This window comes from Aplidium turbinatum, chromosome 10, assembly GCF_918807975.1.
Source record: "Aplidium turbinatum chromosome 10, kaAplTurb1.1, whole genome shotgun sequence".
Lineage (NCBI taxonomy): Eukaryota > Metazoa > Chordata > Ascidiacea > Aplousobranchia > Polyclinidae > Aplidium > Aplidium turbinatum.
This window is the reverse complement of record NC_137481.1, coordinates 7039541-7056930: the sequence shown is the minus strand read 5'-3', so window position 1 is coordinate 7056930 and position 17390 is coordinate 7039541. Positions and strand designations below refer to the sequence as shown.

At 36.3% G+C, this 17390-nt stretch overlaps 1 protein-coding gene across 1 annotated transcript; it reads right to left on the bottom strand.

Moving 5' to 3' along the window:
* Positions 1-22: 22 nt before the first annotated feature.
* On the bottom strand, positions 23-3383 carry LOC145778461 (sterol regulatory element-binding protein cleavage-activating protein-like). Its single transcript, XM_082589939.1, has one exon. It carries the CDS (start codon positions 3381-3383, stop codon positions 33-35), a length of 3351 nt encoding a protein of 1116 aa, XP_082446065.1. The 3' UTR covers positions 23-32.
* Between the last annotated feature and the right edge of the window lie 14007 nt (positions 3384-17390).

The following is a 17390-nucleotide window of genomic DNA, read 5'->3' as shown; positions in this document are numbered from 1 at the left end:
TAGAGGTAAAACTGTGCTGAAGGAAAAAGATTCTAACTGTTCTCCAAAACTACTGGAAAGCGTGCAACTATTAGTTCATGATCCAAGACACATACAATAGAAAAGTCACATGACAAATAAATTTGCTTAACGGTTGGCTGGATAAGCGATCCATTCATAAGAGGAATGCGATGAAGAAGATCACCATTTTTTATCTTCCACAAAACCAAATCACCTTTTCCACCAGTAACACACAAGTCTTCACCAAACAAACTCAATGCGTTGCAAGAAACAAATTCTAAGTTTCTAGTGTGCAAAAGTGTTCCGTTTCGTCTGTCCCACATACACAGTGTATCATCTTGGGCAGTTGACACAACATAATGCATTGAACATTGTGTAGCGACTATTGGAGCATGATGTCCTGCTAAAACCTGAGCACAACCCCCTGATACCAAATCCCACAATCTAACTGTTCCATCTGTGGAACCGCTCAAAGCGTTAAATGGTGCTTGCTTTTCAAGATAGAGAACTGTAATAGGGCCAGTGTGTCCAAACATGCAAAGCTGGCACTTTGCATCTTTTAAAGTAAAAAGTTTTATGGTGTGATCAGAGCTTCCTGTAAGAACTTGACCCATGCACATTTCAAATGCAGAGATGGACAGTTGATGAGCATGTTTCACTGTGTGTACAAGGTGTAGATTCAAATCACTGTCAGAGTCTTGAAGCAGGTCAGTAGAAAATTCTCTTGATGTACATTGGCTGATGCAATTATCTTCTATAACAAAAAAATCTAAAGTGCCTGTAACTCGAGCAGCCACCACTCTTCTATTTTCATATGCTAAACCTACTATACCTCCGTTGGAGGACATATGTTTACACTTTTCAATACCAGATACCATGTCCCATACCTCCAAGTGACCATTGGCACATCCAACATAAATGTATGGACCAGATGTAACAAGACTCCATACAGGACCAAATCTGTCATTATCTTTCATGTTTGTATTTTGTGAATTGTATTTTAACACGTTAGCTTGACCTGATTCAATATTTGCCAGCTTTCTCGAAATTACAGATGTACACTCACCAGAGTGACTATCCCAGATTCTCAATTCACCACTGATATCAGCAGATACTATTGTCACACCCTCGACATGAACACAGTCAATCATTTGACTATGACCAGATAGCAGTAAAGGTACTGAACTGATGGTCGAACTTGTATGACATGTATCAGACTTAGACTTGGCATAATTTGAAGAACAAATGCAGTGATACATTGCATTTAACAAAAGCAACATGAGAATCCCTGATACTGCTCCTATCACTAACGTCACATAGTAATCAAACCCAGTGATTTCATAATGAGCAGGTTTGGGCAAGCGGAATTTCAAAATTTCCATATGAAACAAACCCTTTGTTTGTGTTCCTTCAATTTTGTCAAGATTGTTTATGCTACTTTGTGGAAGTTTTATAGGAATGAGTATAGAAGGAAGTATGCTGACATAGCGTTTAGCCAAAGAAACATTATAATAGGAAAATAGAGTAGGCCAATGACGAAATGACAAATAGTGAAACGAAAATATATCTTTTGAAGTCCATGTGATTGAATCTGTGTCAATTGAATCTATATTTTCAGAAGAACTAACTGCGTCCAAATTTTGACTCACTTCATAACTCTGGTCTCTGGTGTTGCTTTGTTGATCTGTTAAGATGCCAGCAGGATCACGGTACACTAAAAACGAAAACCATAAGATCATAAACACCATCAGTCCCCTTTGAATCATTCGAGTATCAGCAAAGAAAAAAACAAGACGTAATCGACGAGGTATCTTCAATAATTGCGATCTACCACCATCCTCAACAGAATCTACACGTTTCCGCTTTGCAGAAGAATTTTTCCGAGACACTCTGTTTCTTTTTTTTATACTGTTGCTCAAATGAGGATTAACAACATCCACATCACTGCAATCTGATTCATCAGACGTCGTTTCATATAGATCTTCATTATCAAGTCTCTTTATGTCAATTGATAGAACAGGAACAAAAAATGCCATGCTAATAATAAAATCAGAGCAAATTCCAACAATAGCAAATGCACAAAATTCTCTGATTGCTGGGACAAATATATTAATAAAGCCTAAACCAAGAATAAAAAACTCCAAAAGAAGATTTTTAATGATAGAACATCCTTCTCGACATAAACCGACAGCCATTCGCTTTTCAACATCTAAGTGAGTATGAGTAGTAACTACTGATTTGGTAATGACAAGTATATTTTCCAAACCAACAAAGCAGACCAAATAGGGAAATGTCTGTCCTCCAGTTAGTGTTGGAGTGAGCCCAATCAATGAACACAGTCCAACAGCAACCATAAGAGTGACAAGTACACTCACGACTGCACACAAAGCCATACCAAGTTTGCTTTTCACAAAATTAATTTTTTTTACTGAAAAATATATATAACAACCAATGACAAAATATGACGCCAATAAAAGAGTAAGGTCACTGAACTGCATTTGAGAGTAATACCAAATGTGTGTTACAGTTTTTGAAAAACTGGTGCATGTAACTCCATTTTTACTGTGTACTTCAACTTGACAGTCTCGTTGGGAGTGCATTATGACAGGGGAAGAATATTTCTTATGTAATCTACTTTCCAGAGCTTTAAGCAATTTTAAATTGTAGTTTTTAAGTACAAGAGTGATGGCAAAAGACACAACATATGGGTTAGCTTTAGTTTTAACTTGCTTTGATGATAATCCAAAGAGAAGTTCTTTTATAGAAGGTGGTGCTTTGATAGCCGTACTTTCATATTGATTAATGGTTTTCTTTATATTAGCATCAGTCTCAAAGAGTTGTTGCTGATTTTTCCAATAAGCTGCTGGAGAAATAAGTAAGCATCCATTGTCAGCAAAAAGCCTTTGGATGCCTTGTTTTGTTTTACTCACATTATAAGAAATTGAAAGACAATCATTAACAATAGACACATTTTTTTCAATTGAAAATGTCTTGATTTCTTGGAGAAGTGGAAACACATAGTCCAGTGATGCTTTAAACGCATTGTCCAAGGAAATTTCTTTCTTTGCTGAAGCATCGCTTACAACTTTGACTATAAACTGTTGAATAAATGCAGTTTGATTTTGTGAAGAAAACCAACGTGGTACATCCAAAGAAACATTGTCATTACTAGAACTAATGCTGCTTGTTTCTTGTAAATCTTCAATTGCACTGAAAAATTGCTGCGGTTCTCGTCCAGGAATTGGTAAGTTGATCAATGGATAACAACATGAAAGGATCATAAATGCTGAGAAGCATATCATTGAAACTGAATGTCGTGATGAAAACAAGCCATACTTATAAAATAATAATTCAATTTGATCATAAAGATCATTCAATGACATCATTATCACCTAGGATATAACAATATAGCTCACACTTATAACCTACATAATACAAAATATTGTATTACTACAATGCAGCAAAAAACAAATTTTGGAAAAATTGATTTGACAATTGTGCTTATGGGTAATTCGACATGACTTAAGAGTAATTCGGATGGACTTATAGGTAGTTTGACATCACTTATGGGTATTGGGTAAGTTAACCGAACTTATGGGTAATTTGATGTGACATGGGTAATTTGATGTGACTAATAGGGATGGGCAATTCAGAATACCGAATCCAGAAGGATTCGGATCCTAAACTATCCGAATCCAAAATGGCAATAAAACCGGGTAATAAGATTCGGTTTTAAAGATATGCAATATGCATGTCTTGTGCAAGCTCAGCTTGAGACAGTGAACTGAAAAAAGTGTGGTTTACTCTCTTTTTTCTTTGACACCATTCTCTGACACCATTCGCACTTTCAAAAACGTTTTGCACGTGGTTGTGCGTGCACGGCGCATGCATCCCTACGTCACTCGCCCGCATGAGCAATCAAAGAAACTAAGCGCGCAATTTTCTTCACGCTTTGTACACATGCACAATTGTGCAATGCTTTTTTTCAATTCACGTGCGTATGCGACTCTGCGATAGTTTGACTGGTGGCGTAACAAGTTAACAACATTGAGCAGATGTCCCTGCTAAAGGAGTTGGCTCTGAAATATCTCAGCATACTTGCCAATCAGCTTCTTCCGAGCGATGCTTTGCCAGTGCGAGCTTGACGGCAACTAAGCTGCGCTCCCGTTCAGCGTTGCCAGATGGGAAAGTAGGATACCAAATTAAAAAATTCTGGTGAAATTTAGAGGTCTTTGGTGCCAAGCTTTTTGACCTTGGAACCAGACAACTTTTTGGTGAAATTTTCCACACTCAATTTTTTCAAAAAAGTTTTTTCAATTTTTTTAACTTTTCAGCGAATAATCCCTGCTCGAGGTTTGCGTATGCGTGATGGCAGTGTCTTATGTCTTAAAAACTATATGTATTTTAGGCGAAATCAATTTATTTAGGATGTTTTAAATAGCTGGTGAAATTTTAGTTACTTTTTGGTGTCAAGCAGCTTCCAGCATCTGGCAACATGGCTCTCGTTTGTCTGGCAGTCATTTGGAATGCCATTGCCCTTGATGTGTTGCACTACACTAAGCATCTACTTTGATTGTGTTGCTTTTGTGTCTAAATTATCAAATAAACATTGCATGAAATTTTTTACTTTTTGCGTTGCTGGAGCCTAGAAGTTAATAGGATTCGGTATTCTGGATTCGATTTAGTATTCCGGAATAATTCTGGAATAGTGAATTATTCTGAATTGCCCATCCCTAGTGACTAATGATGCTTAAGGGTAATTCGACCAAACTTGTGGGTAATTTGTGGAACGGCTTATCCATAGGTAGGCATCCGGTACTTTGAAAAGAGCGTGCTATCGCTACAATATGTCAAAAGAGCTATTGCTACTAGTAGCATGTGTTACTTTTGTCTTAAACTGACACTGGAAAACTATATTTAAGTAGGTATTACTATCTGAAGCCTTTACAAATATTTAAGTAGGTATGTATCATGTGAAGTTAAAATGACTTTGAAAATGTATGATATCACCTTTCAGTGCTACATTCCTTTACACTGCCATTACAATGCTGTTATGGAAAACAAATTCTTAGTGAAATTGTAAGCTATTCTTATTCTGATACAGAACCACTAATCTGCAACGCTCTATAAAATAATCTGGTGCAAAAATTTGGAATAATATATATACCAGTTGAAATTTGCAAATTTTACTTCACAACTTTTAAAAAAATGTGTAAAAATGAAAATTATTGACACATACGGTACTAGGTAAATGCTGTAATATAGGCTATGAGTATGTACGCTATAAGTTGCACTCCGTAGGCCAACCAAAGTTTTCAATTTCTAATCATCTTGGACAGCTTCACTATTATTCATTTATCTCAATTAGCCAATTATCATTGATGAGTTTGAGGGTGGCTGCTTGACTTGAAAACCTTGAATGGTCACTTCGCAGCCTTGAGTTGCTGTGATGCTATTATTATTTGCTTTCTTTTTAATTATGATTTATTCAACAGTTTTACTATATGAAGAAAGGCGTTCTTCCCGGCTATCAGCACAAGGCTGATTACTCACTAGCACAGCGAGCTGCAGTGACGCTTCGCTAACCAGAACGGTGTAGCTTCCACGCCAGCCATTGAGACCTCCAATTAAACGTTTAAGTTATTTTGGCAGCCGATTGTAGCATCGAATAGACAGCGATAGACACGTGTTTCGCCCATGAGGCTGGGCTCATCAGTATCGCACCGTATTCTTGCCACTTGAGTAATCGACCGCCGCTTTACCAGTCAGTTTAACTCTTATCTTTGTGGAAAGAAAGAGCCAACAAAACCAGCAGGTGCCAGGGGTAGGTCAATGTGAAGAAAGGCGTTCTTCCCGGCTATCAGCACAAGGCTGATTACTCACTAGCACAGCGAGCTGCAGTGACGCTTCGCTAACCAGAACGGTGTAGCTTCCACGCCAGCCATTGAGACCTCCAATTAAACGTTTAAGTTATTTTGGCAGCCGATTGTAGCATCGAATAGACAGCGATAGACACGTGTTTCGCCCATGAGGCTGGGCTCATCAGTATCGCACCGTATTACTCAAGTGGCACCGTATTACACCGTATTACTCAAGTATTACTCAAGTATTTACACCGTATTACTCAAGTATTACTCAAGTATTACACCGTATTACTCAAGTAATCGACCGCCACTTACTCAAGTGGCGGTCGATTACTCAAGTGGCAAGAATACGGTGCGATACTGATGAGCCCAGCCTCATGGGCGAAACACGTGTCTATTGCTGTCTATTCGATGCTACAATCGGCTGCCAAAATAACTTAAACGTTTAATTGGAGGTCTCAATGGCTGGCGTGGAAGCTACACCGTTCTGGTTAGCGAAGCGTCACTGCAGCTCGCTGTGCTAGTGAGTAATCAGCCTTGTGCTGATAGCCGGGAAGAACGCCTTTCTTCACATTGACCTACCCCTGGCACCTGCTGGTTTTGTTGGCTCTTTCTTTCCACAAAGATAAGAGTTAAACTGACTGGTAAAGCGGCGGTCGATTACTCAAGTGGCAAGAATACGGTGCGATACTGATGAGCCCAGCCTCATGGGCGAAACACGTGTCTATCGCTGTCTATTCGATGCTACAATCGGCTGCCAAAATAACTTAAAAGTTTTACTATACATACATTGTGTTTTAATTTATCGTGCATTTTTTAGAGCTGGTGTACAAGTCTCGGCTCTGGTAAAAAATACCATGATGTCATAGACAGGAATCGATTAAATATGTAGAATAAAACTGCTTTACGTGCTCACACACTTCAACTCATGTGTCTTGGTCAATTCCAATCTTTGACATATATTGACATGATAGCATTTACGACAAAGCAGAGACTTGAGTACCAGTTCCCATTTTTTTGCAGCAACTAATAAACATCTATCTATCTTATGCTCTAGCCTAGTGTTTTCATCAAAAATATCTCGAAAAGTTTCATTTTTTCCACTTTAAATTGGAAAGTTACAGTTAGTAGAAATATACGTAACTGAAGCAAACGTAACAGTAACACCTCTCCACTGAAATGGAAAAAAAGTAGCGTCACTATTGCGACCGCTACTTCATCAAAATATACCACCGCTATTGGCTGCTACCAAAAATGTAGCAGTGCTACTGCCCACCTCTGACCTTATCCAAGGCAATATGACAGCTTCAGGTAGTTGTACTGTATAGAAGTACTAGGCTACCAGCTTCAATTACACTAAATAAAAGAGGCATTCCGTTAGAAAACCAACAAAATCTTAGAAAAATACCTAAGTAGTTTCTCTGCAGTTTTTTTTTATGTTGCCCTGTGTTATTCCACTGTTAATGTATTATGTAAAGTGCTGGTATTGTGCTATACGGTATGTGATAATGTTCTTAATTTTGGGTCTTTTGATTAAATGTTTGGGTGGAAGCTGACTTTGGTGACCTTTTGGTATTTCGCTGCCATCCTTGTTGTGCGAATTATTTGTGTTTATTGTGTTTTTGTATAGACCTATTGTTTTTTTTTTCTTTTTTGCCAACAAAACAAAATGAACTAGTTTACACATTCCGGAAAATCTACACCACTGCAGTTGTAGCCTACTAGCTTAAAAAACATGGCCACCTGGAACATGTGCAGTTTGAATTTTTGGCCATACACAAAAGACGAGACATTGGAGACAACTTTAAGACAAGGCACTTTGAGCATCAAAATTGCCAGATATTATTTCATGTACAGTAGATGACCAAATGGTCTTTTGCTGCTCCTGGCTAATCAGATTGAATTATTCAACACTAAACGTACCGGTACGATACTTACGCGTTTCTCTATGTTTTTGTTTATGAATAATATGTATTGTGATGTAGCCTAAGCTTATTGTGCACCGTACTATTACAGAATTTGATTGGAAAATTAAAGCTATGTCTTTCTCTCCTGCCCAAATGCCAATGAAAAGACAAGTTGGCTTATCACTTACATTCAAGTTGAAACAAGCCCAAAAGAGGCCAAAATTTGAAAGTTGGCATATATTTAAATAAAAACCAACAACTTTAGTAAGAAAGTTTACATGAAAGTTTACATTAGTAAGTTTACATGTATATACTTGAGAGGTTAACTGTTATTTTTTTATTCACTTGTTGATTTAGTAAGAAATGCTACTTTTTTGAATTTTTTTTTGAAGTGATACGAAACCCATCAACACAAAACCCGCAACTGTTAAAATTTTCAGGCAATTCCATAACGGAACTTACGGAAGTTGCATTTTATTTTGCATATTTGGACTTGGTTGGTTTACTTTTACAGCAACATGTTCCCTGAGTGCTGCCATGCTAGACAGATAGTCACAACCCGACCTAGCCAACTGAAGCAGTCAGTCGTGTTTGATTGACAAAATGTTGGAATAAAAGCAGACTATTACCTCATAAATTTTGTGATAAATCAGCTTAGCTTGCACCAGAAAAACGAATATCATGTTATTTAACTAAATGTCTAGTCGAGTAAACAGCCTCATTTAATTTTTAAAACGAAACTACGCAATTCATTTGCGCAAATTGGCAACACTGAATGGCATAGCAAACAGTGTTGCCAAACAACAACAAACAAAACACAAACTTTCCTATTGCTTCTTCAAAACAAAATTACTGTACTTCATTTTAGACATTTCAAATAGAATAATTCCATGGCAACAGAAAGAGAGAGAGGAAAAGTTTTATTGCGTTTCTTACGAGAATAGTAGGCTACGGTACAACTATAAGCAATTACGAATAAAATAGCACCATAACAATCTAAATTCCACAACAGCATTTTAACATAGCTTTGGTAGAGAGGTACTTTTTAAAAACCATAGACAGACAATCGATAACAACTTAATAACATTGAATTGCATAATTCAAAATTAATACAGAAATGAAATAAATACATAATTTCAAACGTTTTCGGCAAAACTTTCTGCCCTTTTCTTTTATTCTTTTATTTTATTGCCCTTTTATTCCGCGCTTTGACAAAGTAAGCAGCAAAGATTTTGCTCTCCAGGTCTAAATATATAAATTGGATTAAAGAAAAACTTAGGCCTGAAGAATAGCAAATTTTAGTCAAATTTAGAAAGGAATTTAATTGTGGTCATTTCAGTCCAAAAATTTTCGAAATCGATAAAGAATTCACAAAGACAGAACAATTCAAAGAAACCCATATCAAGAATCCAAGTCTGCGGTTGCCGCATGTAACAAACAAGCAATTGACTCGCCAGCCTCAGCTTTGAAAGAATAGGGATGAGGAAAGTAAATTATTATCCGGTGAAGCAATTGAAGTACAGTACGGTAGAAAATTTATCAAACAACCATTAGTAAGCCATGTGGATTAATTGTTTTACATTCTATTGTGTAACATCTTGTTTGCTGCCCATTATCAAATCGGTTCAAAGTTTGTCCTAAAATTTTTTGTTTTAAATTCAGTTGTTTTTTAAACTTTTCTGGATTAGTGTGTTTTGTATCGGTATAAATCAATTTAATTAAACCAGCGCAAGAGTTTTTAATGATAATTTACTTAGTTTTTGACATAAAGATCGAATGTTGGCCAGCAATCAAGCCTAGTCAGTTTTTAAGCAGGGCTGCCAGACAAGTTTGGATCAATCGCACTTAGCCTAAATCGACAAAAATGCTTTTTTTTTTTCTTGCTTTTATTTCAATGCGAAGTGTTTGATTTTTTTAATTGAATTTAAATTTTGTTGCTTTATGTCAGCGGAAAAGTGACAAAAATTGTTATTTTGGGCTCAAACTTTGTAATGATACGTCGTCTGGATTTGATTTTTGTTAAATTTTGTCTGAAGAAAACATTATTGACCTATTGTGTTATTCGGTTACACTCAATTATTTCTCATTTACATTCTATTCAATTTGTTTGTCAAATTATATGGTCACATTGCGCTAGTTTCATGCAGCCTAACAGGTACCACTGAGAGTCACTCAGCCATTTCTTTTATGACAGAACAATAGGCCTAGGCTATAGGCTACCTTTTTTTTAAATTGTGATTATTTTTGTATTGTAATACTGTTACTGAAAATGTTTTTACTCGTAGCCTTGAACTATTTATTGGCTTGAACTTTTCTTGGTTGCACTGAAGTTTAAACGCCCTTGCTACAAGAGTTTATTGATTTCAAAAGTTTTTCCTATTTTTAATCTCCCGGAATAAAGTTTATATTTGAATAAAACCACAGGACTTCACTTAGCCTAAGGATCGCAGCAGCACATGATTTTTTTTTTTCTTTCATTAATATTACTGAACATCAGCCTATCTTGTTTCAACGTAATTTGCCGATGCTTGACATTTGTCACATTAAGAACTGGGAAGCAGCTGACTCGATGACTGATATAGTCTTTCGCTGCTTCCTGTCTGTTGTGGTATTTAGATAGCTATGGTACTATTTTATTCGTATTGTTTATAATTGTACCGTACTATTGTCGCAACAGACGAAATAAAAGGTTTCTCTCTCTCTCTCTCTTTTCAGGAAAATATCTTAAATCATCTAAACAAAACAATTATTCGTGAAATGTTAATAATAAATGGCTGAAATTCAATAAAACTGCACTGACCTGCGTACAAGCAACAACTGACGAACAAACACAAAAGGTTTTCCTGAAGAGGGCAGAAAGTTTTGCCGAAAACGTTTGAAACTATGTATTTATTTCATTTCTGTATTAATTTTGAATTATGCAATTCAATGTTATTAAGTTGTTATCGATTGTCTGTCTATAGCATTTTAACAATCGGTGAAACTTTACTCTGCCAATATCGGTAACCGGCTTTGCGTCAAAAGCCTCTACCAGTATGCAAAACTACAAGGAACAACCTATCAAGGCTTTGTCAGTCCCAAGATAAAGATTTAAAACCAACCAATTCATTTTATCAAATGATATAGAAACCAACTTGTCAGCTTTACATAGACTACAATTATAAATGTTTATTCTAAAATTTGAATAATTTCTGCTTGTTTCTTGCCATGCTGATGATTAACCTATTGTTTTCGCTGTGATGATCAGAAATCGAAGCAAGTTTTTACGTTGTTTTTGGGACAGCAAAGCAATATAAATGTTTATTCTAAAATTTGAATAATTTCTGGTTGTTTCTTGCCATGCTGATGATTAGCCTATTGTTTTCGCTGTGATGATCAGAAATCAAAGCAAGTTTTTACGTTGTTTTTGGGACAGCAAAGCACAGACATTTATTTGGCTTTGTCATCTGGCAACACTGTTCTAAAATGTTAGGTCAACAAAGTTCGTCGACTTGTGCTTTGTCATTGAGAATTGAGATTTCAATCAATCAATCATCAATCATTTTATTTTTCGTCATTAACGCGTCCGGGACGAAAAAGATACTAACTACAAAAATCTATATAGACCTACCAGCACGTTAACGAACGGGAAAAGATGGCAAAACCTTGAAAGGTTTAAAACGTGCCTGAATGAAAAATTATGTAGTAGGCTATACCGTATATCAGTAGTTAGCACGGCCACAAAACCCAAAAAAACAAATAGCAAAAAATAAAACAAAAACAGAGAAGCACACATGTAGTATTGAATGACAGCCTAATGAAAAGTGTTGTGGATTGAATTTGCCAGTTCCAATATTGATGTGGATGAGCAGTGATAATAATAACACTGGTCTACAAATTTCAACTTTTTTTTTCAGGTTTGGGTTTTGACAACTGATTTTGGCTAATTTTGGGGCGCTGAATCCGAAAATGAACTCAGATTTTCTCTATCACATCAAGTTTTCTTTCTATCGTTGCCATTATTTTGTAAAATTGACCAGTTTTTGCCCTTTTTAGTGCAGTAAAATGTCAAATATAATTATTTTCTGACAGCTATAAACTTTCAAACATAGAGATATTTTTTACACTAAATTCATAAATTGGTTCAGATTTCCTCTAAAATAAAAAAAATTCCTGTTATGATAATCGTAATAGGACATAGTAGAGATTGGTAGCGTTGAGTTTTTCCATGCTGGCTTGAACTCCCTGTCTTGGCCTCTCAGGCGTTATCTGTGGGTCAGCTGCTATCTCTGTGCACTGTGCAGATGGAATATCGTAGGAAGACAGCTGGTGGGAGTAGATTTGACTTAGTAATAAATTCTTGCTTAGTAAGGAAGATTTATTTAGAAGTTTCATAAAGCACATGTACATTGTACAGACCAACATCAGAGTTCAAGGTGAAAAGTGGTTTGTAGAAGGAAAAGGTATTTTCATACTTTATAAGTTTGAGTTCAAGTCGGTTAGAGTTTTTGGTATAGTGGTGTTTCTGTGGAAAAACTTGCTCTTAGAAAACTACTAACAAAGAAAGGTTATATTTGATCTCAAGCTATGTCTGCTTCCAGCAAAAGAAGAAAATGTTGTAATGATCCGGATATATTTTGTTACATTTGTGAATGCTTCATGTTGAAGTCTCAACAATGCAATATTACCACGTTTGTAAAAAGGGCATATCTTGCTTACTTTAAAGTCAAGTTGGGGGACCAGGACAAAAGCTGGGCTCCTCATAAAGTGTGCAAGACCTGAGTTGAATGTCTGAGAAGTTGGTCGCAAGGAAAAGGTTCACAAATGAAATTTGGAATACCCATGATTTGGCGAGAGCAACGAAATCATTTTGACGATTGTTATTTTTGTCTTGTTGGTGTGAAAGGGTATAACAAAAAGAGTAAACATCGTTTGAAATATCCAAATCTGGATTCGGCATTGCGCCCAGTTCCTCACAGTGATGAAAAACCACTGCCAGTATTTACATCACTTCCAGAACTACACGAAGAGGCTATTTCTTCTTCAGAAGCATCGTTTAGTGAAGGAGAAAGTGAAATTTTTCAACCAGCACCCGAGGATCTGTCAGACAAGCCTTCCCAGTTTAATCAGATGGAATTAAATGATTTAGTGAGAGATTTGTATTTGCCTAAGCAATCTGTGGAGTTATTGGCATCAAGGCTACAGGAAAGGAAACTTCTCAAAGCTGGTACAAGCGTGACATTTTATCGCAAACGAGAAGAACTGGAGACAAAAATATCATACGTGATCAGTTAGTTGATATCAAAAAGATCCTCTTGCCTCCTCTTCACATCAAACTTGGTCTCATGAAACAATATGTAAAAGCTTTGGATCATGAAGGAGAGTGTTTTAAGTATATATGTTATGCTTTTCCTGGTCTCAGTGAAGAGAACAAAAGAGCTGAGATTTTCAATGGACCACAAATCAGGCAATTGCTAAAGGATGAAAATTTTGTAAAATCAATGTTGCCATTCGAGGCTAGAGCTTGGAATGCTTTCGGTGCTGTTGTGAGAAATTTTTTGGGAAACAGAAAAGCAGAAAATTATAAAGATCTCTTAAGGGAGCTACTGCTTAGTTTTGAAGATTTGGGATGCAGGATGAGCATCAAAGTTCACTATTTGAAGAGCCATGCGGATGAGTTTCCAGAAAACCTTGGGAAAGTTAGTGACGAACAAGGTGAACGTTTCCACCAGGATATTAAAATTATGGAGGAACGTTATCAAGGTCGGTGGGATTGTCATATGATGGCCAACTATTGCTGGAGTTTTAAAAGAGAAATTCCAGATGCTGCTCATAAAAGAAAGTCTCTCAAAAGAGCATTTTTAAGCTTATAAGGGAAGAATTCATATTTTATGAAAGCTCTTTTTTGACTGTTTCTGAACTCGCCCTGCCCAAGTCCCTTTATTTTGGCACTTTGCTATTTCTGTGTGTGTCTTCAGAATTTCTGCACTCCATTGGAATGTCTGTGTGCATATTGTGTGAACTGTAGGCTATAATTCAGATAATACCTTGTCACTGTCCTATTGACATGTTCGTCAGCATAATGTAGCGTTTGATGTTATTATGGTTGCTCTTTTGCATGCCTATTTTTTATTCCAAGGCATGAAATTTTAATAAAGACAACGCAAATTTGTGTGAATATAATATAGAATGCTTGTTTGCTAATTAAAGCTAGATTATTGCAGGTAAAACAGTGTTTATTGCATCAGAATTCCTTGTTTTGACAACAGAAGGGGGGCAAAAATTGATTTTTTTCAAAAATTAGGGATATTTCATATCTCAAAAATGTGATGTGATGAGAAAATCTGAGTTCATTTTCGGATTCAGCACCCCAAAATTAGCTAAAATGAGTTGTCAAAACCCAAACCTGAAATTTTGTGTAGACCAGTGTAATAGGATGGAGAAAGAAAACCGGACATAAAAGAAACCCATCCTCAGGCAAAAGCCCGTTTCAATGTGGCCCAGGAGAGCAGGTGTTGAGCTCTTTCTATGATTAGACTGCACATCACACAGTCGCTTAAGACGATTGAGGTTTGATATCCAGTGTAAGTTATTGTTTCTTGTCCTGGTGGGTGATGGAATGGATGAGCTGGTAGATGATAATGTCCTGATGGTGTTGATGAAGCTCTCATCCCCTTTTGCGACGTGTCGTGTTGATTATGGAGTATTGCGTTTGCTGTTAATATCTACAAACATAAAAGTACAGCACAAGCAATCGACATTATTATTAGGTTAGCCTAATCTTTTGTAAATAATTTCGGATTTCCAGTTTCCACTAAAATCTTCACAAGAATGCAAGAAAGCCTTTCTACGTTGTCTTTCTATTGCGTTTCCGTTTTGCTTAAATGTTGTTTTAGTTTGTGAATAAAAAGTGACTTTGTATCAGTCTTTCTAATTGAAGAAGGAAATTCGTTCCATGTTTTCGCACCTGTGAATTCTATTGAATGTTGAGTAAGCGTTTTTGAGAAGTATGTATGGAATGTTTAGAGAATCATTATCATGGTTTTTTGTAGACAGGCTGTGAACCTCTTTGACAAATTTAAAAAGGTTGGTGAAGCAATCTGGTAGTAAATTGTTGTGAAATTTAAACACGAAAACACCAATTTCCAGTTTGAACAATTGCTCAATTGTTATCGGGATCTTGCTACAACTATCATTGTTGGGACGGAAAATACGATGAAATTTGTCACAGATTTTTTGAAGTTTTCGTATAAGTCCTTCGTTGCCATATTTCCAAGTTGTAATGCAATACCTCAGGTTACTTTCAATTAAAGAATGGTATAAGCAGATCAAATTTGACAAATTAAGACAGGGTATAATCTTGGTAATTATGCCAAAATTTCTTCGAAGCTTTTGCAGCAAATGTTGCATGTGTGGTTTCCATGAAAGATTTTCATTCAGAGTCAGGCTAAGGAAACTGATATTTTGTACTCTCTCAATTGGTTGATCATTTATACTTAACATTTGCTTACACTTATTCGCACGTAAACTGTTAGTATCAAATACCATGTATTTTGTTTTGTTTACATTGAGTGATAATTTATTTGCTACAAGCCATTTGACAACTTCTTGCATTTCTGTATTGGCCGCTTCATGCAATTTATCCACACTCTTACCTGACATCAGAAGATTTGTGTCATCCGCAAAAATGATAGAATCAGTACAATTTAAACAATTTGGGAAGTCGTTAATGTAAATTATGAATAATAGGGGGCCTAAAATAGAACCTTGGGGCACACCACACTTTGTCTCTAATGGAGTTGAAACACTACCAGAAATTTCTACTGTCTGAAACGAAACCGACAAACGAAAACGACAATGGTGGTGTTGGGAAGGATACTGGTAGGCCAGGGCTAGTCAACTAATGTTAACGAAGGTCGATTTTGACAAGTTGAATATTTTTGTGGTCCGGTGAATATTTCATATGCAACCACGAAGATTAAACAACCAGTAGCCTACGAGCACCGAAACACTTTTCAGGTAGTAGCCTATGTAACAGGACTTGGATTTTTGTCTGACACAAACAAAGAAATAAAAAAGGAAAAAATGTATTGTGTATCTTTGTAGTGTAACTGTGTGAATCGCACATCAGAGAGACGGCAAAGCGTTGGGGGTCCGGGGGCGAAGCCCCCATCTCCTTGGATAATCACAAAAAAATAATTTTCCCTAATGGAAATCTGTTTAAAGAGGCCCTAAAATGAGGTTATTCTTCCAGAAGCCCGAGGTCCACCTTCAACACTCAGAAGGTCCGGATTCGGACTGCGGTCCGCCAGTTGAGTAGCCCTGCGGTAGGCTACGAGTTAGACGATGGATTGAAAGATATGTTTTGAGATGGAAAACTCCAAGAATGGAAAATTAAGATCTGATCACGAAAAAGAACTTTATATCACTGTATTCAGTAGCAGATATAGTGTCACTTGGACTAGTGAAATAAGGGTACGATAATTTTAAGTCCTCGAAGTTGAAGATTGAAGAGGTTATAAGAAAAAGTTAACCATGGACCTAGCCTACCTCGCAAAAACTAAGAAATAATGATATTTTCCAACATAAAACATATCATCTTTATATTAGTTGTCAGAAGTTGTTCAGCTTTTCTTGTTAGCAAACTGTGTTTCTGTTTCTCTTCCTGAAGTCATTGTCTGCCCTACTTTTCTTTAATTAATGAAGACTTTAAAAATTAAAACGTTAAAGGGTAATGGTTTCAGTTGTCTCTAACAAAACAATTTTGGATTTGAAGTTCATTAGGGTTGAGTAAACAATAAATTTTCTAGCCTGTCAAAAAAGCAGATGTTCTAAAAGTAGTGTTTAGGCTTATAAACAACTTTCAACTTTAGTAATTTTGGTCATCTGCCAACTGCACCCAGGTGGCTAAATGCCCTGAAAGGTCATGTGACCTCCTAAATTGGCAAAAATCTCATAAATTCTGAATTAGTTACGATAAGCTAGAAAACTGGTTTTTGACTTAAACTGCTGAAAAGGTCCATGTTTATAGCTGCTATTTAATGCAACCTTTACTTTTAAATGTATAGGCTATACCAATTCGATCACAAATTGGTAAAAGTGCAGTTTATCTGAGATATCGACTCATATATGAAGAAGCGTTTATTGGTCCTTGTTCAGGTGTTTGATTATGTTTTTTGCCAATTTGAAGAAACTTTACGTTGTCAAACTGAATGACCAGGCTTGCGTTAATAATTCAAACCTTTTGATGAGTTGATTTTGGTACAAAACTTAAATATATGGTGAGAGAAGAAGGTTTTCCATTGCTCAAAGCTGCAGTACTTTTTGTCTGACAAACTTCATTCTTACATGACAAGCTTTTGAAGAGAGTCGGACAAAAAGTACTGCCGCTTCAAGCAGTCGAAAACCTTCTCTCACCAGTCATGTGAGGATGAAGTTTGCAAAGAAGCTTTTCTTGTCCAGTGATAAATATTTCCATGATCCAACAAATCAACTGAATACTAAAAAGTGTGGATATTTATCAAGACAATTCTTTGCTTTTACTTTAATCAGATGAACGTTGCAACTAGTGCTAGAAATGAAAACAAATCAACTGTTATATATTGTTATTACGAAAATTACATTTGTTTTTATAAATAAC